The following is a 25597-nucleotide window of genomic DNA, read 5'->3' on the forward strand; positions in this document are numbered from 1 at the left end:
CACCTCCGTGAGATGTCCCTGAATGAGGATCAAAATGTTACCGGCCGGTAACCTAGTCACAATTTTTTTAAACTATTTTTTTTTAAACAAATTGCAAAAATAACTTGTTTTGCTCCGGAAAAAGTTTTTTAATGTATTTTGGGGTATTCTAAACAAAATAGTTCCTATGCACTATGCTCCTAAAATCAACGGTTTCTGAGTTGTAAACAATTTAATGTACGAAAAAATGCAAAAACGGCCATTTTCAAGACTCAAAAACAATAACAAAAAATCAAGTTTTTGATGTTACTAAAGTTTAAAAATAATCTTAAGCATTGAATATAATGTGGAGAACTCTGTTTATCACTTATCAATACGATGTGCAGATAGGTCTAATGACCATAAAATTTCAATCTTTATAAAAAAAATTAAATGTTGTTCATTGGTAAGCGCATCACTTTAGAACGGCTGCACCGATTTACTTATTTTTTTTTTAATGTTCGTAATAGTCCGAATAAGGTGTTTAGGGGGAAAAATGGAAAAATAGCCCGGAAAATCCGGGAAAAACTGTGCTTATCACAAACAAATTTATTAAAATTTTGACTGTCGGGTCAGCTAGTTATTTTCATCAACCAGAGTAATTGTGCTGTCTGCTCAAAATTGAATTAAACTCTTTAAATTTATAAGCAGGATCATGGCGTAGGATGTAACTTTCTGTAGATAAGACTTTAAGTCTTAAATCGCCAGTCCTTTTTGATACGTCGATAACGTCGGTCATTAATGCTTCTTGTGTAACGACCCGCTTCACACCGTGGAGGATCTACATTATATTTTTCAGATACATATTTCTGGTAATATTCGTGTATTTTTTAATAAATCAATTTCTTTATAGCATAATTATTATTAGAAGTACCTTATAAAAAAATATTTTAGTCCTAGTGTTAATTGTAATGGAAATATCACTTTTCAACATTTTATTAAATACCTAACTGAGGAACTAATAAGTATTTTTTTTTGTTTTAGTTGTAAGTAACTTTGAACTAACTAGAGTTTACAACTTTAATTTACGATTATCTACAAATGCATATATCTACATAACACAGTATTTTTATATACAGTGGGAACTTAATTTGTTTCTCTTTCAAAATATTCCAAACTATGCTTCACTACTATTACAACAATTTTGAAACATATTTTGCAATGTTTCTGTGTTTTAATTAAATTCTTTATAGAAATTTTTAAAAACATATTTATATGACATCAATTTTTAAATAATTCTATCACATTATCCATGAATAAAATAAAGAATATTTACATAGCCTTCCTCTTCCGTTTTCTGCAGCTAGAAATAAACATGTTATTTTCATTAACATTGAACACCCTGTATTTTAAAAACGAAATGATTCCAGACATATATTTATAGAAAATATTTTGCTGTTTCGCAAAAATTTTAATTACACCCTATACAGGGTGTCGGGGTAAACTCTCGGGTGTAGACAGAACATGAAAAAATAAGATGACAAGTTCCTATAAAAATTTTTCATACAGGCCCTCCCTACGGAGGTATGTGGCCCTGAACGACGTCGCTGGAAATCGGTTTTTCTTGAGTAACTTTTAAAGTACTTAATATAATTTAATAAAAATTTTATGTGATGAACACTAGTAAGGACCTCTTAAGGCGGGTATCCACTTGGGGCAATGCTCCGTAACGTAACAACGAACATGTTACTACCTGTTGCAAAGGTGACACGGTTCGCTGCGAAAGTATATGTGGTTTTGGTCGTATCATTCATTCCGTAACGTAACAAAATAAGGTTACGAGACGACACAGGAACATAAACTCGCAGTATGAACCTGACTGCAATAATGGATTCGTCACTGCAATTGCAATTAGCAGCAGCGTAATATATTTTTATTCATCATACAATTTTGAAGAATAAGAAACGGAAATCTCCGGAAATCTTTTCTTTACTCCACTCCATGGCACAAACACAGAAAAACATACTCTTCCTAGGCACAGCAGAAAACAGACTGACCCCAGACCATATACAAAAGACTGACGAAACAAAAAATAAGACAATACATCACATGTGCAACGGTCAAAAGGGTAACCCCGTCTCAACATGTGGCAGAAAGTACTGTTGCATCCCTTTGATGCGACGACTAAAAGCCGACAACTGATGGTTCGTCCCGGATTAGTTACGCTTGTCAAATTTTTTATGTGTACCATGCAACAATTTTCCGTCTCCACTAGCTGTAACGTAACATGTTCGGTGTTACGTTACGGTTCATTTGACACACCTTAACCTTATTTTGTTACGTTACGGAATGAATGATACGACCAAAACCACGCAGCGAACCGTGTCACCTTTTGCAACAGGCCGTAACATGTTCGTTGTTACGTTACGGAGCATTGCCACAAGTGGATACCCGCCTTTAAAATAATGTCCTTGAAACATATTTAGCTTTTTTAGTTTACCAGGGGCGGGTTATGCTTTACAACTTAATGCCTACATTTTCAACATCCTGTATGATAAAGACTTTAAAATAATAAACCTGGATAGCTTCTTCCTTAGACTAAAAGATGTACTCTTGTTTATTGTCGATAAAATGATCCGAGAGATTTCTCACATTTTCCCGGACAGTCTGTATAAAAAAGTTAAGGTATTAATTATAAATAATTAGGACGTTTGCATTTTTTCCCCTAGCGTTCCGAAATATATTTGGAACATAGCACTTGATTCGTCGCAGATTTCCCGCGTTGCCGAGGCTCCTGCTGGATTCAGTTCCTGCAACAATCCTCCTGCTGCACTGGAACAGTGTCCTTATCGCCTCCAGCGATCTATGCGCAGGCTCCGCAGGATTGATATTTAGCCGGGCATCATTTTCTGTTGATCCACCCCTAGTAAGCTCGCGGACGCCAAAAACAAACTAAGGCCAAAAATAAGCCGTTCCAGTGTAAGATGATCTCAGAAACCTTCGCTGAAATTGCACACAATAACGCGTCATTCGGATATGAAACAATAATCAAGTTTAAGTTATGCACGTATTTTTAATTTGCGTAGATTTGTGATAAACAGCATACAGTTGCACTATATTATGGTAAGTGACTAGTTGTTCTTCCACTGTGCTTAATAATATCCCGCGATAACGTAAAAAATTAAGGTAGCAGCAAAAGTTAATAAATAGAGTATACATTTTTATTGAGGAAAGTGATCAAGGAAGTCAGTGATCGTTATTGTGTAAACAAACAAACAAATAATTATTGTGAAAGATGTACATTTTCAGACTGATTTATGTGCAGTTATTGATGGATTTAACCATATCTTTTTATAAGTAAAATAACCAAATGCAATAAATTATTTGGGAAGTGACGGTGATTCCCAGAAATGCAGCATGAAATAATGCAAGTACAGTTTAGTTAAACCAGTTTGGTAGTGCAGTTTGTTGAAATTAAAACGAAATGGTATAGAGAAAACTAATCATTGTGTACTATCAACCCCTTAGAAATTGAAGATTAGTTTATAAGAAAAATTTGGCAATTTTAAAACTACATCTTCATTATTTTTTTAAATTGCTTTGAATCACTGTTATTATTAAATTATTTTTTGTGATATAGTACTTATACCAGAAGTAGTTAAAATAATTTGAATTTCTGACAATTAACAAGATTATTCCCTTTTCTCATTTCAGTTGTGATGAACAGCGTACACTTGCCCTATATTATAATGACTAGTTGTTCTTCCGCTGTTCTATGTAAAAAGCTAAAATAGCAGTAAGAATAAATAAACAAATTATTTTATACATTTTTATTGAGGATAGTAATCAGAAGAAGTCAGTGATCGTTCTTGTGGCAACAAACAAATAAAAAACAATTATTGTGAAAGATATATATTGCCAGAATGATTTATATGCATTTATTGTTGGATTTATCCATATCTTTTTCTAAGGAAAATAACCAAATGCAATAAATTATTTATGAAATAAAACTGATTCACAGAATGTGCATAATAGAGAAAAATGCAGCATTAAAAATAAGCTTAGTTCAGCTTAGTTAAGCCAGTGTCCAATTTTTAACAATTTAGTAGTGCATTTTGTTGAAATTAAAACGAATTGATATTGCGAAAACTGTGTACTATCGACCAGTTAGAAATTGAAGACTGGTGTGTAAAGGAAATTTGCTTTAATTTTTGAAATTCTATCTTCCTCTAAATTTTTTTACAATCTCTACTATTAAAGTACATATTTTCTAGTATGTAGTGCTTATATAAAAAGTAGTAATAATAAGTTTCTGACTATTAACAAGATTATTTTTATGACACATTGCAAAATCACTTACCAAATATACCGAGTGTTACAAAAAAATGCGTCAAACCATTAACAACAGATATTTTAAGAGAAAATAATTGCCTTTACTTATCCCATTTTTTATTTAGCCTCTTTTTTGATATACTGGGTGTTGAAGTTACAATTTGAAGAAAAGGATTTATTGATAACCTCATTGTTTTGACGATACCCAGTTGAAATTTTGTATAGACCTTTAATCTATACCCGATTATTTTTTTATAAAATAATTTAATGAGGAAAAATGATTTTAGTATCAATTTACTTCCTATACTTTTTGACACATGCATAGGTATAGTTCGAATGTATTGTTGTTTAGATTCATCAACGTCTTTAAAGCATAAACGTGTATAGTAAAAAAATGGGAACTAATTTTTCTTCGTTCGAGATTTGATTATTTTAACCAAAATTACACAAAATATATACCTACCAGCTTGAAGTAAATATCAAAACTGATACAACGGAATTATTAATAACAGTTTTTTTTATTCTTTCATTACGCCCTTCATCTTGAAAACCCAAGTGAAAAACAATAAAAGTCATATTATTTTCGACAAGAATATTTTGTTAAGGAATTGACCTACTATTTTGTAACACCCTGTACGTGAAGTGGTTTATAACTTTTAAAAAACCATATCTACAAAACAGAAAATATGTGGGTCTAATTCAATTATGAATTTTAATTGTGGAACAGTAAAAAATTTACGACATTAAAAAAAAATAATAAAATGATCAAACTTGATTGTGCTAACCATGAAAATAATTGTTTGACACTTTACGAGATTTTATGTAAAGGATATTAAAATTAAGTCGTTCTGGAAAAGGCATTACCAATGTACAGGCTGGTCCATTTTCGATGGGTTTTCAGGGTATCTCAGAAACTACTAAAGATATGATAAATCTGACACCTCGAGCTCGATTTTCATGGCAAACTCGACTCGATCAGAAATTTGCTATCTTCATTTGTTTCTGAGTTACAGGGCGTTTCTCGTTATTTGTCTGTATCTCAACTGTTAAATAAGTTAGAGTTAAAGTGAAAACTGCTCAAGACTAATTCTTTGGCGTAGAATTGAATGCCGATATTAGATTTTTAGTAGGTCTTAAGATTCAGGAGTTATGACCCAAAGTTATATTTTTTTAATGGAAATCATAGCTGGTCACGACCTAAAAAAAATGGAGATTTTTTTTGCTCGTCAGCAATATATCACATGCTATAGTTATTTTTCCAAACACAGAAGATACGGGGTGTTTTATATATAAATTCGACCTTTTTTTACATTTTAATATGGCTGGCTATGAAAATACATACAAAACTCATATCTGTTGTAAAAATCTGACGTTTATTTAAAATATATATTACAGATAACAAAAGATAGTTTTCAAATTTTTATTCCACTTCAACTGAAGTTACAATATTAAACCTAAATTAAACAATAGTAAATACCTACATTAATAAAAACTTTGATAGCTAAATGTTCAAATTGCCGTCCCTCAACTGTCACACATCTTCTGGCAACGCTTCGGGTAGCATTCATTAAATGTATAGGTATTTGAAATATTATTAAAAAGAATTTTAAATATAATGTCTTTTAGAAAATCCCAAAGGAAAAAGTCCAACGGACTCAAATCAGGTAACCTAGCTAGCCATCTGATCGGTCCGTTTGTTCCTATCCAGGTATCTCCTAAAATTTCGTTAGTATTATATTATCACACGAGTATATGTTGTGCATTTAAAATAAATGTCATATTTTTACAACAGATATGACTTTTGTAAAAGTAAAAATTATAGTTTTATCTGTATTTTCATAGCCGGTCATATTAAAAAGGAAAAATATATAATTTATATATAAAACATACCGTATCTCCCCTGTTTGTAAAAATAACTGTAGCATGTGATATATTGCTGAAAAGCGGAAACAAATCTCTATTTTTCTCTGACCGTGGTCAGTTACGATTTCCATTTAAAAAAATATAACTTTGGGTCATAACTCCGAAATCTTAAGATCTACTAAAAATCTAATACCGGCATTCAATTCTACGCCAAAGAATTAGTCTTGAGCAGTTTTCGCTTTAACTCTAACTTATTTAACTCTGTAACTCAGAAACAAATGAAGATAGCAAATTTCCGATCTGACAATCGAGTTTGCCATTAAAATCGAGCTGAAGAACGTCGTGTCAGATTTATCATATCTTTAGTAGTTTCTGAAATACCCTGAACTCCCATCGAAAATGGACCATCCTGTACATCTTGAAGAAACTACACATATGAAAGATGTTAGTGAGTAAATTAATTAAAGAACCAAAGATTATATCGTATTAAATCACGCATTTCAACCAATTTTTCTTTCCTCTGCTTAGTTATAATCATGGGCAAACTTTAAAAGGTGGAATGTCAACTTTTTTCAGACGAAATGATAATTTTAAGTTTGTTGTTCGTCTCTATTTAACTTACCCTAGAGTAGTCAAAGATCACCCTGAACGCACAAAAAAATAATAAATCAATTTCAAGCCCATTAATTGTAAAATAAAAACTAACAAACCACATCGAATTGAATCATCAACTAGATTTAAACAAGGATTCCTACGCAGATTATGTTCAATACTTTTATGTGTGTATATAAAAATAGTATTTTTTCTTTTGTTCCAGGTTTAAACAATGCAAGAATATTTGTCCCTGACAAATAGAAAATTATGTTTCGTTGGCTTCGTAACATCATGTTTGGTTTTAATAATTTTATATTACGACAACTGCAAGCTAAACTTCGAACTGGTGTTCCCTACAGAGCAAATAGAATATGAAGCAGGTAAGACTAAACTTAATTTCAGAAGTTATTTATTTATGGCATATTTCAGTTGTTTTTTACTTGTTTCTCTGTTTATTTAAGTATTTTTCACCTTCCAAAAAAAAAATTGAATTAAACCCATACGCCAAAAGGATCAGTCAAGGATTGATTTTATGAAACTATTTCCGATTAAAAAACTCACAGAGGAATAATTTACTTAAATAGAAACATCAGTTATAGTTTTGAGAACAAAAAAATAATTTTCGAGTCGGCAAAATAAGTGAACTAAGCCCATTTTCTATTTTTTTGTTATAACAATAACAATAACTTACCTGATTTAATGTCAAAATACACTGAATTCTTGATAAGATATCTCCCATTTTATTCGAGAAATTTAAAATTACTCTAGAATACAAAATATTAACGAAAAAAACTATTGATGAATACATTTTGTATTTCCTAGTCCTAGTGGTAAGCAGGAACATAACCACAAAAAATATAAAAATTCCGACAATGGATTGTATTAAAAATCGTATTTCTAAATTTCAAGAATATTATTGCATGATTGCTATGTATTATTGTATTATTCAAAATACCTGATTACAGATTAATACTACTGTGTATTTACGAGTGTGTATTATACTTAGCGTCTATTATTTATATATCGAGCAAGTAACAGAGAAATACCTACTCAGTGTTAATATTTTGCAGTGCAAATATACAGGGTGTTAGTAAATAAGTGCGACAAATTTTAGGGGGTGATTCTACATGAGAAAATAATGGCAGTTTGCTTATAAACGTATGTCCGCAAATGTTTCGTTTTCCGTGATACGGGGTGTCAAAGTTTTTCTTAAAAACTGACGATTTAATTTATTGCTCTGAAACCGGTCGAGATGTGCAAATGAAATTTGGTGGGTTTTAAGAGGTAGTTATTGCGCATTATTTGACACGCAATTAAGAATTTTATGTTCACCATTGGCAAAAAAATAGGTGCGTTAAGATGTTTTATTTTTTTGCATGAAAACGGCGCCCCATACGAAGAAAAGGCAAGAGAGATTTTTTGACACAAATTGAACGAGGAATTCAAAAATTATTTTTAATTTGTAATATCTAAATGGCGTACCATTTTTTTCTTTAAAAAAATTGAGATTATTACCCGTACGCGCGCCAATGATGAACATAAAATTCTTAATTGCGTGTCAAAAAATGCACAATAACTACCTCTTAAAACCCAGCAAATTTCATTTGCACATCTCGACCGGTTTCAGTTTCTCATGTAGAATCGCCCCCTGAAATTTGTCGCACTTATTTACTAATACCCTGTATTACTATTCTTACGATTTTAGTTATTTACTGTATAAGTGGTTTAGTGCCTGTCGATGCTGCGAATTGATAAATTTGAAAATTAGTGACGTACAGGACGTTAGTAGTTACCTACTTGTTTCAATACCTAACACCAAGACAGACATTTCAAGAAAATTACAAATTATAGAAGAAGGATTTTGCTTGAATGCTGTTGAAATATGCAGAAAATATATTTCTCTGTGCCCAATTCGCCTAATACAAAACGGATTCTTTTTAAAATACATCAATAAAATATGTACTTCTCAGCTTGTACTGGCCAACAACTTTATTGGACAATAAAGGTGCTGATATTACAACCATCAAACGGCATGGTGGATGGAAGAGCTCCTCTGTAGCAGAAAGTTATGTTGAGGAGTCTATGTCTAACAAACTTGGAAAATCCAAGGAAAATATAGCTGTTCCTTACAAGAAGAGACATCTGTAACTTGTGCAAATTATTCACAAGGAAGTTAAATGTGATCAAACAAAAAACGAAATAAATGTAAATGTTAATGTCAATAAGTAAATAAATTAAATTTGATTTATTATAGATTCATTATTTGTTCATTATTCTACTAGTGAAATAAAGTTACTTTATTCCACTAGTGGATAAAGTATTACTTTAGACGGTTCATATTTGTGGATAGAAGTCCTATTATAAGGTGATTGTGGATAAAAATTATTTAATTTGCATACCATTAGATACAAGTCTATACATTTTTGATCACATCTCTTTCAGATTCCAACTTTCTAGTGTCAAATTCGAAATGCAAAATGATGGACCTGGATCCGTTCAACAAAGATGCCAAAAAATTTTTTCGTCCTGAAAAGTACAAGCCCTGCAGAACCCTGGAGTTGCTCAGCTACTTAACAAAGAATGACAATACAGCAACTCTCCATATTGATAAGGAAATAGTTCCGTCCTATTCCAGCGACGGCGTTTCTTGTTGCTACGCCAACGTGACCAGGAAAATTTCTGCATCAAATCCAGACGGCCATATCTCGTAAGTGAAGGCGTTGTTCTTCTGTTTTATGTCTCTTACGTTCTAGATCGTACAGCGGGTTGAAATAATTTAATATTATTTTCGATAAAAGAGTCCAGATTAGAAACAGCATGGAGTTTGCCAATTCATAACTAGAAGTTAATTTTTTTAGTGGCAATATGCAGAAACCTACAAGAATTTAAATAAAATTCTCGAAAACGGCTGCTCCTTTGTATAGCACAGTTCAGTGACATCATCTAACACTCTTTTTAACTAAGACTAAATTTTTGAAATTTAATGAAATAAAGACTTACGCCAAAAGGATGAATCAAGGATTATTTTTATGAAAATAGTTTTGCCCAACTAAAAAGCCAGACAAATACAAAATACAAAAAAAAAACACATTATTATACATCGGGCATTTTAAAAAGTTGTGAATGTTTCGAAAATCACATTTACACATTTAATTACATCTTTCTTTATATCAATATGATAAGTAACATTATTTTTTTATATTAATTAAATTATCTAGAGTAATGTATTGTTTTCTATTTCCAAAGTATATTTAATTGTTTCTTTGTTATTAATATGTATTGTATAGAAAAATATTTCATTCCTCAGTGGTAAAAATCAAAATTGCAAAAGTATCGGAAATGAAAGTTTTGATAATCCATGCAATTTTATAAAAAAAATTACTAATAAACAATCAGTACCCTGAGAATTTTGATCAAAGAATTTTTAAAAAATAAAACAAATTCTGTCGACAACGAAGGGAAATTACGTACAAAATTCCATATACAGAGTGTTTCCTAAGTACGGTCCGTAACTTCAGGACACAATTTCTTATGGTATTTAAAGAAAAATAGTTCCTATAAACATGTGGCCAGAAACGCTTAGATGCAAGGTGTTGAAAACTTAAAACATATATTAATTAATATTACTTTATACATTTTTAGTATAAAGTAAATTTTTTTATCTGTCGCCAGTGGCGTACTTAGGCGTGAGTCATAAAATGTAGAACGTCAATTGATTTTTTATTATATTCGGACATTTTACAACAAAAAAGGTGTCTTGAATTTTTGAGTATTCTTAGAAAAATGGCCGGCAACTACGAACAACAATCATAGAAATAATCAGTTTCGACACAAAATTAAAGCAGATGTTGAAAATGTCCATTTTGGCTACAAATAATAAAAAATTAAATAACAATAAAATAAACATATTAAAACAAAATACAAAAAAACGAAGAGTCGTAAGTTCGATTCGATTTTCGAAAAGTACGCAATTTTTTTAAGTGCGTGGTATGTAGCGATGCGTATTTTGTAGTGTCTAATTTTTTCAAACCCAATAAATTAAGAAAAAAACGAACACTATGTCAGAAATAAGTAACATCTGTCTAACACCCTGTATGCATTCATTCGAAAAGTGTTCGCTTTTTGGGACACGAAGTGTTAGTCTTACTGAAAATTATTTAAAAAAGTATTAAAAATACAAAAACCATTGTTTTTTCAAAATTTCTGCCCACTACATTAAAAAAGGTCTCATAAATTCGATAATTTCCTCATAAAACGTATTGATTAAAAACGTTTCACGGTTAATAACTGTATCTAATAGTAATTTTACGGCTGTTTCACCATTAAATAACACCGAAATGGTGCAATTTACGAAGCATTTAATAATAAGAGCGTATCAAGCGGATGCCCTTGTTAACGTCAGTGAAAAATATCATTTATATCAGTGACTCACATTAATATCCGGAAATACATATTTTCTTTATTAATGTATTTAAATTATAAGTAATTACGAAAAGTATCTACCAAAAAACAATGGATTCTTATTCTCATGACCATCACGCTCTTGTAAAACAATCGCGTTAGTGCTTTTATTAAACTCATTTGAATAATTGCATTTGTATTTAATATGTATTTTACGTCATATTTTGTAGATATTTAAATTCTGATGAAATATTTTACTACATTATCTTCCAAATTTATACAGGGTAGCCCATCGAAAACGTACCACAAGGCATTACAGGGTCATTTGGCTCAAAAAGCATACCAAATTCTTCAACCCCCTAAGTGGGGGTGCTATCCCCTAAATTTTTTCAAATAGGAATGGGGGTCAAGTGGGGGGTAATTAGAAAGGGCTTTTAATTCTCTATACATCGATTCTTACTTTTTGAAAATCGATTCATTATTTTAGAAAATATGCAGCTTTGAAAATACGAACAATATTTTTGACGAGAAATGCGAAAATCGATTTAATTTTACTTCAAAACTTACGGTATTAGTCAAGTAAATGCTGAAAATGTTGTCCGCCAACTTGCATACAATGATACAGGTTGTCTTCAAACCGTTGTCGAACATTCTGGAGCACTTGCGGTGTTACTTCGCGACATACATTAATGATTCGTCCTCGCAGATCTTCCAAGGTATCAGGTGGAGTGCTGTAAACTTTGCTTTTAATGTGCCCCCAGAGAAAGAAATCTAAAGGATTTAAGTCGGGTGACCGAGGGGGCCACTCAATTGCACCTCTTCGTCCTATCCAGCGTCCTGGAAACGTCTCATTTAGGTAATTGCGCACATTGAGCGAGTAATGTGGAGGAGCTCCGTCTTGCTGGAAAATCAGTTCGTGTTCATTGTAAGCAGGGTCGTCCTCTATGATATTTGTTAGAGCTGGGTCGATGACATTTTGTAGTAAATCCAAGTACATATCGCCTGTCAAATTTCCAGGAAGGAAAAAAGGACCTACAATGGAATTTCCAAAAATACCTGCCCATACATTCAACTTCTGGGGGTGTTGGGAGTGTGTCTCATGGAAAATCCTTGGATTGGTATCAGCCCAGTAACGACAATTATGGCGATTCACTAAACCATTCAAGAAGAACGTACACTCGTCCGAAAAACACACATTAAAGAGGAAATTATCGTTTATCGCTCGTTCAGTCATTATTTCGCAAAATTGCAAACGACGATCAAAATCGTCTTCATTTAGCTCTTGCACTAGCCGAATCTTATAAGGATGGAATTTGTATTTTTTTAATATTCGTTGGACACTTGTACGACTCACTCCTGTCGCAGTAGCCAATTGCATTGTACTCAGCGTACTATCCATTGCCACTTGCCCCAATACCGCTATTTCCGTAGGTTCATTTAGTACCGGATTTTCAACCTGCCTCTTTTTGTTATGAACGGAGCCAGTTTCGCGAAATTTGGCCACCAATTCGCGAACAATTTTTCCAGACGCATGTTTCTCAGGATGCCGTTGGTTGAACAGTTCGGCGACCCGATTTCCGCATTCATTGTTTTTGAAAAAAAGCTCAATAATTTCTACTCTTTCTGGAATTGAGTACACCATAATTAATCAATTTAAAAGACTCGGCAGTATTGGTACTCTTCAACTACAAGTCACAAGACAGTTATCTAGCAACTTCTTGTGGCCTATCTAAATACGAAACAAAAAGCGGACAATTTTTTGCTCACCAAAATCAGGCTAAAGAATTCGCAAATCAGAAAAAAAAACAGCGAATTCTTTTGAAGGAATTTACCAAGCTAATACCGTAAGTTTTGAAGTAAAATTAAATCGATTTTCGCATTTCTCGTCAAAAATATTGTTCGTATTTTCAAAGCTGCATATTTTCTAAAATAATGGATCGATTTTCAAAAAGTAAGAATCGATGTATAGAGAATTAAAAGCCCTTTCTAATGACCCCCCACTTGACCCCCATTCCCATTTAAAAAAATTTGGGGGATGGCACCCCCACTTAGGGGGTTGAAGATTATGCTATGCTTTTTGCGCTGAAAGTTGTCCCCCTCAGAAGCAAACTTTACCTGTTTTTGGATTTTGCCGAAAAGTTCATTACTACCCTGTAATGCCTTGCGGTACGTTTTCGATGGGCTACCCTGTATAATGAAACCGTAATTGATTAATTAAAATAACTGTTGTTGTGTACGTCATATCCTTATTGCTTACCTCAGGTTCAGATAATTGGGTGTGTATATTTTTGGAACCGTTTAATTTTCTGTTTTTACTATTGTTTTACGCTGTAGCGTTCCCTTTAAAAAACATAGTTATTATACTTACCGGAAAGTGAAATTAATTCCAAATGCTAAGGATAAATTATGATCATCTATGATTCATTACGTCTTTACATGCATATATTGTCTTAATCGTTTACTTATTAATTCCAATGCTGAATAATTTTAGATTAAACATGCATTGAAGCATGGTTAACGACCATCATAAATTTCCAAGGATAATCATTAGGTATTTTTTTTTAATTTTTCGATTGTTTAAATTCTAATAGTTCTGTACATTCAGTACAGTGTTCATAATTATTTCAGTATTAAAATACACTCTTTAAATTAAGTGCTTGCGCCTCATTACTCACGTTGTTGTTGTTGAAGATTAAAAACCTGGTAAACTACCAAGAAAGTTCTAACTTTCTGAAATATGATTAAACAAAAAAAATTGGCAAATTAATTTCCGAGATATTTGTTGCAATAATGTTTTTATGTGGAACGCCCTATGTATTATTTAGAACATATTTTCAGGATTTCAATGATATGATATATGAAAATTAATATATTTCTTTTTTTTTCTTTATTTTTTTGCATATTTTTTTAGAAGTTTAAAAAATTAATGAAATAATGCATCTTTTTTTTAACACTGTGGTCAAAGCGCCGAACATTAAAAAAATTTCTAAAAAAGTAGGAATTGTTTGCATAAATACAGTTGGTTTTTTTCTCAAAATATATATTTTTTTCAGCCATATCATTTTAAACCGTTTTTCTGATTGCATATTCTGGTGTCTCAGGAGTTTAACAATAATTAATGATCCTGTAGAAAATTACCATGTAAACCAAAACCCACCCAGGAGGATAATAATTATTTTCTACAATATTATTAATTATTATTAATTGCAACTTTGCCCTCTGAAGTTTCTTTTCAGCTTACATTGATCAGATGAGAATTTTGGAAAAAAGTTTAGACTAGATTTGAACTAGCCTTATTAGTTTTTAAAGTAAAATTATTTACCTTTTTATTTAGAAAACCAACATTAGTTGACTAAACTAATGAAAAAAATTAAAGGGTCAAAATAATTTTCGAAATTTTTCCGTGATTTTTGACAAACTGTATTTAGGTGAAAAATGATCGTATCGAGAATTAAAAAAAAAACATTTTGAAGCTCTAAGATTCTAGTTTTTAGATCTTTAGGTATAATTTTTTTAGGAGTTACGGTTATCATGCAATTCTAAGAAATAGAGAGGCAAAAAAATTTCACAATCCACGGACTTGGAAAATTTGTTTTCAACTAGTCATTGCATGGACCAGATAGCTTGTTTATTCAGCTTCAATTTCCTTCTTAAATTTCGATACGACCATTTTTCATCGAAATATCGGATTTTTAATGGAAAAGGATCCTTTTGTCTTCAATCATCGATATCTCGGCAACAAATGGTCGTACGGAGAATTGAAGGGCAGTTTCGAAAACTGGAATAAATTTGCTATAACATGCTGCCGCAACTTTTCGGATTTTTTTTTTTCATCTTTTACACGAATTTTAAAAAACAAGAGAAAAACAGTAATTTATGGTTTTTTAGAAAATTGACGGCTAAATTAGAAATATTGATGAAATGACTAATGTTAAACATGATTTCAAGTTTCATCTCGATCTAGCGAATCGTTTCTTTGTTTCAAACAGTCAAACTTTTGAAAAAAATGAAAGGGTCACGTTTTTTGAGCTTAAACACTTTATAATCATGATTTAAATGGAAAAAAAAATGTTTGAGGTTTTTCTCACATTTTTAGCGCAATTAACGTTTAAATTGACGAAAAAAAAATTTGGAAAATTTTTTTAATTTTTGAATTTTTTTTGCTTTTTTAGAAAACCTTCCAGACTTGAAAAAAACTAAATCCAATTGTTTCCAGCACGATTCTGCTTTTCCGTACTATGCCTCTGTTTATCAACTTTTAATTAAATTAAAATTAAAGTTGGTGATCAAAACCAGATTTCGACCTCGATTCATACCGTTTTTTTGAGACAAGTTTCTAATTAATTTTTGTGCAGTCTGTTTTGTGCAGTCTGTATTCACTTAAAAACAGTTTTTTCCAAAACTACCCTTTTTCTGCTCTGAAAATTAAAAGTCCGATATTTCGATGAAAAATTGTCGTGTCGAAATTAAAAAAAAAGGAAATTGAAGCTGAATAAACAAGCTATCTGGTCCATGCAATGAATTAGCTGAAAAAATTGTTTCCAAGGTACCCGTAACTCCTAAAAAATTTGACTGGAAGATCTAAAAACTAGAATCTTAGAGCTTCAAAATGTTTTTTTTTTAATTTACGACCATTTTTCACCTAAATATTAGAATTTCAGAAATTCTTTTGACCCTTTAATTTTTTGCATTAGTTTATATATACGATATACAGGGTGTTAAAAAAAGAGTGTAAAATATTTAAGGAGGTATATAGTATGAACCAAAATAAGCAGAAAAGTCTACAATAAACATGGGTCCGCAAAGTAACGGTTGCAGAGATATGGAATGTTTTATGTTTTTTAGCCCCTTTTTTATTTTGCAAAAACGTTGTGTATTTTCTTATAATAGTTGGTTGATGTTTAGTGAAATAAACAGTACGTATTTGATAGTTGTTCTCAGTTCACAAGTTTTCTTTCGCTATGGCTGGTTACTCTAACGCAGAATTAACAGACATGCATTTCATATATGGTTGTGCTAATGGGAACGCCACCGAAGCGCGACGTCTTTATGTTGACGCTTATCCAAATCGCCAGATTCCTTCACAACGCATGTTTGGAAGAATTCACCAAAGATTGCGTGATACCGGTTCCTTGAGCAAACAGTGCCATTTATCCTTAAGACCAAGGTCGGTATCCACTCCTAGAGCAGAAGAAGAAATTCTAGCACTGGTAGAGCAGAATCCAGGTACCAGTGTGCGGAGAATATCAGCCGAGGTAGGAATTAGTGGTCCTCTTGTTTGGAGAATCCTTCACGAGCAACTGCTTTATCCATACCATGTGCAACGAGTAAATCCAATAAATGATATCAAGCACGTTTGGTTTTTTGCCGCTGGTTTCTACGTCATGATGCTGAAGATTCTCGTTTTCTTGCAAACATTCTTTTTACTGATGAGATCGGGTTCACAAGAAATGGAGTGTTTAATTTTCACAATACGCATATTTGGGCCGACGAAAATCCTCATGCTCTAATAGAATCTGGACATCAGGCACGTTTTTCATTAAACATTTGGATGGGTATTGTAGGTGACAGGTTTCTAGGTCCTGTTGTTTTACCAAACCGATTAACAGGCGCTGCTTACCTCAACTTTCTGCAGAACACACTGTATGAGTTATTGGAAGACATTCCTTTGAATCATAGGCAACAAATGTGGTTCCGGCATGATGGTGCTCCAGCTCGTTTTTCCATGGCCGTTAGAGAGCATTTACACCAAACTTTTCCACATAGATGGGTAGGAAGGGCCGGACCTGTTTTATGGCCTCCAAGATCGCCTGATCTGAACCCTCTAGATTTCTTTGTTTGGGGATATTTGAAGACATTAGTGTATGGTACTCCTGTAAATAGCCTGGAAGAGCTGCAGCTACAGATTAATCAAAAGTGTCAATAAATCCAAACCAAGGAGGGTGTTTTCGAAAGAGTTCGAATATCGTTGAGACGAAGATGTCGTGCCTGCTTGGAAATGGACGGAGGGCACTTTGAACATCTTCTGTAACTTTGTTTTTTGTTTGTTAAAAGCTTCCTTTGTCGGTTTATTCCTAATAAAATAAAATGTTTGAAAAACGAATAGTGGTCCATATCTCCGCAATCATTACTTTGCGGACCCATGTTTAATAAGACTTCTGCTTATTTTGGTTCATACTATTACCTCCTGAAATATTTTACACTCTTTTTTTAACACTCTGTACATCCAAAAATAGTGGTAATAAAATACATGTCCCTGATCAAAACTAAGTAGGTCAAAATGGTGTATTACTTTTATAGTATCAATGAAAAATACCGATATTTCGCAGTGTTATGTTTCCTTTGGAAAAAAATACTAAAAAGTGTTTTTATAATAATGCCTGTTCTAAATAAATAAAGGCCATTCTTTTAACTCTCTTTTAAAGAGGCAATTTTATGAACCTCACGACGTTCTGATTTGAACCCCATGTAATTCTTATGGTTATCTTGACTATGTGCAGAATCACTAAATAAATCAGAATATTGTGCAAATTAACAAAGCAGATATATAATATGTATGCAGGGTGTTCCGAAATTAAAGAGCAATATTTCTACAGGGTGTTCTATGTCGATTCTCTGCCAAATTCTTGGTGAATGTATTGGAACGAAAATTAGTAAATATGAGAGAGATTCCAGCCTTTCATTTAAAAAAGAATCGTATGTAAAATTGTAGCTATGCTATATATACTATTTGAGATATAATCGCACCTTAAAATTTCTTTATATTTTCTCAAAACTTTAAACTTATCCCAAACTCCATTTTTTTTGCAGAATCTCCAAGTGCCAACATTTCGAAGACAACGTCACGCTCCACCACGAGTTCGTGTCCGTAAAATGTACGGACACTAGCAGCAAGAAACACAAAGTCTACGAGAACGCCTACGCCTCTATAACAGTAAAAGAGGACGTTCAGAAAAAACTGGACAACTTTGACAATACCACGAAGCAACTGAGCGTGCTCATCGTAGGGATCGACAGCATATCGCGACTGAATTTCATAAGAACCCTGCCGAACACCTACAAGTACGTCGAGGATAACGGATGGCAACCCCTGAAAGGATACAACAAAATGGGCGACAACACCTTCCCCAACGTAATGGCGGTGCTGACAGGTTTCGACGAGTCGCACGCCTTCAAGGTGTGCAACCCTAGGGAAGTGGGTCAGTTGGATGCTTGTCCGATGCTGTGGTACGATTACAAGAAGTTGGGGTATGTCACGGGCTACGCTGAGGACGAAGGCTCTATAAATACCTTCAATTTTCGGAAGAAGGGTTTCAAGGACCCACCCGTCGATTACTACTTTAGACCCTATATACTGGCGACGGAGACGCTGGCTAAGGTGAGGAAAGACGAGATGACTTACTGTACTGGTCCAGAAACCGCTGGTGAGAGGATCCTCGACGTTGCCAAGGAGTTCGCTATAACCTTCAAGGATTACCCCAGTTTCGGATTGTTCTGGATGAACTCTTTCAGCCATAACAAGCTAAACTCGCCGACTGGAATGGACAATAAAATTAGGAGTTTCTTGAACGATCTAGACAACAGCGGGGTTACAGAGAATAGTATAGTTATATTTTTAAGCGACCACGGTATAAGATTTGGTGATATAAGACTGACTGAGACGGGTTGGCTGGAGGAAAGGCTGCCCTTCATCTACGTATCATTCCCTAAGTGGTTTAAAGAGAAATTCCCCATTGAGTATCGCAATTTCCAGAAGAACTTCAACCGGTTGACATCTCCTTACGATCTACATATGACCTTGAAACATATCCTGGTTTTATCAGGGCACAACTTTACAATGACTCCTAGCCAAGGGTGTCCCAAATGTAGGACTCTCTTCGAAGAAGCCGACCAGGAGAGATCCTGTGAAGACGCTGGCATAGAACAGCACTGGTGCACCTGTGCCGGGTACACCGGAACAAATTTAGACAAGGAAGTAGAAAATAAGGTAAAAAATTACGTATTGGATCAAATCCACGATATAATCCGTTCGAGGAATAGTGAACATCTGTGTGCCAAATATTCGGTAGAGAAAATTATTAGTAGTAGTCTGTCTCATCAATTTTTTTATAAGAACGATACTTATTTACTCGTGAAATTCCAGACCAAGCCCAAGGCTGTCTACGAAACTACCATCGGTTTCAAGGGAAACATTAGTAGCAACAAGTATTCTCTTTCTGGTGATATAAGTAGACTGGATAGCTATAGTGAACGTAGTAAATGTGTTGGCGATGCATATCTGAAGAAGTATTGCTACTGCCGTTCAAACGGGAGTCGCGTTTAATATATAGAACAAGTGCCCTTATTTTAAGATAATATAAAGACTCACTCAAATTTATTTTGTATTATTTTACAGTTTTGCGGTGGTTTAAATAACTATTATAAGCGTTCTAGTCAATAATATAATAATAAATTAATCTACCTCATCTCCCAAAATTTATTCATCCAAACCAAGTGCAACAGGAGTCGTCATTTTATTTTATCTACTCGATAAAGATATTTATTTCATTTTCACGAGTTTCATTAATGAAAAAAACACCAGAATAAAGACAATAAGTATATTATTTATTTATTTATTATGTTAATTAAAATTTAAAATAATTACACAACACAAACAATATCATCCGGCATTTTTGAATCTGGTTATGTTTTCTAACGTAATATTTCACCTTGATTCCGAATTTGGGAGTAAAAGTGCTCCATCAAGTCAGAACTTTGAGATATCCAAACCTAAAAGTTGCAGACCTAAAAGAAGCATTTTGACATATTTTTGAAACTATGTTACATCTACTAATATAATATTTTTCTCTCAATACTGTATACATTAACTTAAAGTATTTCGGGTCCCCTCTAATTCCAATTTGGATTTCTTTCCATACGACTTTTTTTTCCAAGATATCACCAATTAAGTTTGAATTGATTCCAGTATTTAATCAATTATGTTCAGTTGTCAGCTAAAATACACGCAATATGCTTTAACTAGTACATTTATTGTTGAATCGTGAGAAGGAACTCACGTTAATCAAGCACTTTTAATCTTGAAAAGCGAGAATACTCAACGTTAATTAAGCACCCAAATCGTGAGTGTCGATGGAACTCACGTTAATCAAGCACTTCATTCGTGAGAGACGCGATGACTATTAATCTACTACTGTTAATCAAGCGTTTTATTTGTGGAGGTGTAGAAACTCGCATTAATCAAGCACTGCGAAACATGAGAGGTGAGGGGACTCACTTTAATCAAGCATCTCTAATCATGAGAGATGCGAGGGCTCACGTTAATCAAGCACTCCTAATCTTGAGAGTAGAGAAGATAGAACGTTAATAAAGTGCTGCAAATCCATAGTCATAGGCACTCACGTTAATCAAGCACTTTATTCGTGTGAGGCGCGAGCACTCACTTTAATCAAGCACTTTAATATTGTGAGGGTTGTAGAGACTCGCATTAATCAAGCTCTCCGAATCATGAGAGGTGAGGGGACTCGCATTAATCAAGTATCCTAAATTGTAAGAGGCGAGAGGACTCACATTAAACATTAATCAAGCACTTTGTGAGAAGCGTGGAGACTCACATTAGTCAAGCGCACTAAAACGGTACATGTATTTTGTTTTTTCTAATCCAAATCTGATACAGCAATTCTGCTGACAATTTAATTTATATGTAAATAATTACATAGCTAAACCAGACTATAGAATTCACTTGGATTTGAAGGCAAGTTTTAAGCTTTTTTAGTTAAAATGTATAAAATGTCTGTTTTGGTTTCATACTTTTAATTGTAAATATATGGATTTACAGTTAATGAGAGATTTTCAATCTTAGAATAAATGCGTCAATTAGAAAGTTTTGCATATATTTTAGTAATCATCTTCAGATAATAATTGACTGCACAATAAAATCAATTAAACTTTAATTGGCGATATCTTGGGAGACAAAAGAAGAAGAGAATTAATGTGTGTTAAACAAAAACATAAATTTAAGTTTCTTATTATAAAATAAAGCAAAATAATCTTAAAAACATGTCAAAATGACGTTTATGCACTTTCCTGTTTGAATATCTCAAAACACTGTCGTGATGGAATAATTTAATTCCATATTTTAATGCAACGGGAAAGAATACGTAGGAAGACAGTATCGGACTCAAAAAAATCAAACCTTTCGATGTGTAGACCTGTGTTATTGTTACAGTTGTTAATGAAAATAAATATAAAAGACTTGAAATTAAAAGAACAATACTCTATTTTTCTCTCAATTAGCAACTGAATAAATATAATCAAATTTAATTCCCTATTTTTTGGAGATCTTATAAGTGAAACATTAGGTACTAAATCATAAACACAAATTATAGCAGAGAAATATCATCAGTTGAAAAGCTCTTTTTAAGTTCACATTTCCGAGCTTTAACCACGCTGATATTGATATTTTCCTGCGAATAAAAAATTAATTCGGAGTCTGAAAAATATCGCACCAGGTTCTCTTCCGAAAAGCTCATCATCTTTCTAGCCTGTTTTATAAGATTAACTGATTTACAATATCTCAGGCTTTTCCTGATTTCACTAAAAATATGCGAAGGATATTTCGGCATTGTCTCGAGATATTTTGCAGCTTTCTCCTCAAAGCTGGTGGTTTTGAAATGAACTCGACAACTTGCATCAGTGGGCTCGAGAGTGGTATTAGAGGAACCTGCAATAATAATTACGAGTAGATTAGTGTACAGGGTGATGGAGAGAAAATTGCCTTCCCCTTTTTCTTCGTCATTGTTAGAGATACGAAAAAAGTAAAAAATAAGAGTTATAGGGATTTTTTTTTCATACCAGACAACTGTATTCGGGATGTAACACTAGGTAACTTTTTTTTTATAGGGACATGCAATGGAAAAGGTCGCCAAAAGAACTATTTCAAAATATACGCGATTCTTAAATTTAAAGATTTTTGAGGTATTTTCATGTAGATGGCATAGAGAAGCGAATTTGTAACAGCCTGTATAGTCATTGATCCTTTGATCCATAATAATTATAAAAAGGAGGTCAATTTTCACGTGGCTGTTCTGTGTATAATTAAAATATTACTCAGGTGTTGTCAGATTGTGATAATTTTCTTTGTGATATATTAAAAAAAAATTATACTAATTCATACCTTCTGCTGGATTATCTAAAACATTTTTTGCAAAATTGCGACTTGCTAAATCTTCGTAAACTGGTGGAGGCGAATCTGGAATTTTTATAGATCCAGGTGAGAAAATTTTACTGGTACCAGCGAGAGATGGAACTGAATCCGCATTTGATGAATTCGAATGACTTTTAGATGCCGTTATGTTCGATAAACTTTCTTCGTTTTTTGTTGAACCATTTTGAGAAACACTGGAACTGTAAATTTATGTCTATAAATTAAATATGCTTAATGCTGTACCTTCTGTTGTGAATTCTGACGATTCCAATTGTTTTAACATATTTTAATTTAAGCACGTCTTCGTAATCTGGGGGTGCTTCATAGTCTGGAGGATCGTCGGGGACAATTATTTCTTCCTCTACATCCCCAACACCCTCCTCTAAAAAAAGTAATTCACCTCATATAAAATCTAAAAGATTATTATTATTAGTTTCAACTTTTAATTATTCTTTAATTGTATCCGGGAAAGGGCAATCTTATTTAGGTTTAACAAATTTATACAGAGTGAAACAAATGTGTAAATATATTTTTATACGACTGCCTTGCAAAAGGGGGTTTTGCGCACGGAAAACACGCTCTGAAAACGGTATTTTGCACACGGTTATGTCATCTTTGCACACGCGTCTCCAGATTGTGATTTTTGTTTGATGTTGTCACCCAAATTATGCAATGTTTCAAGTTGGCTGAGTTTCATAGCAACCGTCACAGCTCCTTTATTTTGTTGATTAGATACTTCAAAAATTGCTGAATTCCCGAAGTTTGGGTGTGAAAATGTGTGATTCTGAAGAGATTTTACAGAAAGCAAGCGAAATATGTTCGGAACTGCTGCCCACAAAATCCACAAGCAAGTATGAAGCTGAGTTAAGCCGATTTATGGACTGGCGACTAGCCAAAAATGTCCAAACTGTTGAAATAAATTTGAAATAATATTAATTTTAGACTAGTGGTTGTTGATTTTGACAGTTGTTATTGTGACATGTATGCGCTTATAATTAAAAGTAATAAAAAGCGTTGCTTTACCTGCTGAATCATTATTTAATTGCAAAAGGTTATGGGCCCAGACCCCACACGCCTTCTGAATTGTTTGGATATATGGTAAAATTAGATATTTCTTCATCATAAGTTCTTGTACACGGAAAAATGTCGTATCAGTTGCCGCCGATTGAAAAGCTCAAGGGCCGTGAAAACTACGACTCATGGAAATTCGCTGTACAGACGTATTTGGAACATGAAGAACTGTGGGATTCAGTGCTAGGTACAGAAACTGACAATAAAAAAATAATTAAAGCCAGGTCGAAAATTATATTACTTGTTGATCCACTAAATTATGTCCATGTCCAAAGTACAAAAACTGCCAAAGAAGCATGGGATAACTTGGAAGCTGCTTTTCAGGATTCAGGCCTTACAAGACGTGTTGGTTTATTGCGTGTTTTAATAACTACTACGTTGGAAAATAGTAATTCTGTAGAAAAATATGTAAATACAATCATTACCACCGCACATAAATTATCAAGTATAGGTCTGACTGTTAGTGATGAATGGATAGGCACGATTTTGTTAGCAGGTCTTCCAGAAAGTTACAAGCCAATGATAATGGGCATTGAAAGTTCAGGTACTTCAGTGACGGCAGACTCAATCAAAACCAAGTTATTGCAAGACATATCAGTAGTTACGGATCCCGAAAACAAGTCAGTGGCTATGTATGGTGCTGCTAGTTCAAAGTCCATTAAGAACAAGTGGTCTACTCTAAAGAAAAACAAAAAAGGTGTACGTTGTTTTAATTGCAATAGGTATGGACACTTTGCAAGTCAATGTGAAAAGAAGGACAATATGGATAAGAGGTCAAAGCAAGTTGACTCCGCATTATTCTCCGTGTTCTCAGTGCAACATAAAAACAATAATTTGTGGTATTTAGACTCTGGTTGTTCAGCTCATATGACAGGAAATCGAGATGCACTAGAAACTGAAAGAAAGTCTGCGAAATTGACTGTCACCACTGCAAATAATGAAGAAATGTATACAGAATCTATTGGTGATGTCAAGCTTTCTCTGTCAGTTGGAAGTAACAAAATATCAGACATCAAAGTGCACGATGTATATTTTGTCTCAGATTTAAAGGTGAATTTGTTATCTGTTAGCCAAATAGTAAACAAAGGCAACACTATTATTTTCAACTCTGAAGGTGCCAAGATTTATAATTCTGCAAATCAACTTATAGCTACAGCTACTTTAGAAAACAATTTATTTAAATTGGATTTACTTCCAAAGCAAATTAATGTTTCCGCTTGGTTCAGTAATGCAGATAAACAGTGTACTATGTGGCATAAGCGCTTGGCACATGTAAATACAGCTAGTTTAAACAAGTTGAAAAATGGACTTGTATATGGAGTAGACTTTTCAGACAATTTTCAACCGAATTTTGTATGTGAAACTTGTATGCTGGGAAAAAGTCATCGTTTACCATTTCATGCAAGTGAGACTAGATCTTCGCGAGTCTTGGAGCTGGTGCATTCGGATTTATGTGGACCGATGCAAGAGAAATCTCTATCTGGTTCGCAGTATATGCTTACCTTCCTTGACGATTATAGTCATCATACAACCGTCTATTTTTTGAAAAACAAAAGTAAAGTTATAGAATGTTTTAAGATTTATAAAAGTTTTGTTGAAAATCAAACCGGTCAGAAAATAAAATGTCTACGAACCGACAATGGGGGCGAATATTGTGGAGCCGAACTGAAGAATTTACTCGAGACTGCAGGCATACAACATCAGCTTACCTGTCCATATACCCCAGAGCAAAATGGCAAGGCAGAAAGGCTTAATCGAACGATTATAGAGAAGGCTCGATGTCTTCTAATCGAAGCTTGCCTACCAAATGTTTTTTGGGCAGAAGCTGTATACACATCAGTCTATTTAATTAATCGCTTGCCCAGTAAATCTATAGAGAAAACACCAGAAGAATTATGGAATAATAAGAAACCAACCTTAAAGCATGCTAGAATATTTGGATGTAAAGCATATGCACATATAGATGATCAGAAAAGAAAGAAGTTAGATTCTAAGGCACTTTCTTGTATCTTTGTAGGTTACAGTTTAGAGTCAAAGGCATACAGGCTATACGATCCAAACAGAAATATAGTGTTTGTCTCTCGAAACGTTCAATTTGCCGAAAATGAGAAAGGATGTACTCTATTAGAGGAATCAACTCATGAATCAGATAAACATTTTATTGATTTATCTGAC

General features: G+C 33.3%; 2 protein-coding genes across 5 annotated transcripts in view; one reads left to right on the forward strand and one right to left on the reverse strand.

The window, feature by feature from the left end:
• Window positions 1-19635, forward strand: part of LOC108904037 — a 30460-nt gene extending 10825 nt beyond the window's left edge. For 2 of the 4 annotated variants that reach the window (XM_018706409.1, XM_018706408.1), the window contains exons 2-4: window positions 6971-7127; window positions 9190-9454; window positions 17959-19635. In XM_018706409.1, coding sequence (XP_018561925.1) covers window positions 6980-7127; window positions 9190-9454; window positions 17959-19471 — 1926 coding nt within the window. In that variant the 5' untranslated portion in view covers window positions 6971-6979 and the 3' untranslated portion in view covers window positions 19472-19635. Of the gene's footprint in view, window positions 1-766; window positions 831-3007; window positions 3082-6970; window positions 7128-9189; window positions 9455-17958 lie in introns of those variants that run through there. The other 2 variants (XM_018706411.1, XM_018706410.1) reach the window with 2 other exon arrangements.
• Window positions 19636-22310: 2675 nt separating this feature from the next.
• LOC108904022 overlaps window positions 22311-25597 on the reverse strand; it is a 14182-nt gene continuing 10895 nt past the window's right edge. Inside the window, exons 10-11 of the mRNA XM_018706391.1 lie at window positions 22595-22733; window positions 22311-22551 (exon numbers count right to left, since the gene is read on the reverse strand). Coding sequence (XP_018561907.1) covers window positions 22311-22551; window positions 22595-22733 — 380 coding nt within the window. The remainder of the gene's footprint in view (window positions 22552-22594; window positions 22734-25597) is intronic.

The sequence above is a fragment of the Anoplophora glabripennis genome, unplaced genomic scaffold (genome assembly GCF_000390285.2).
Source record: "Anoplophora glabripennis isolate ALB-LARVAE unplaced genomic scaffold, Agla_2.0 scaffold14, whole genome shotgun sequence".
Taxonomy (NCBI): Eukaryota; Metazoa; Arthropoda; class Insecta; order Coleoptera; family Cerambycidae; genus Anoplophora; species Anoplophora glabripennis.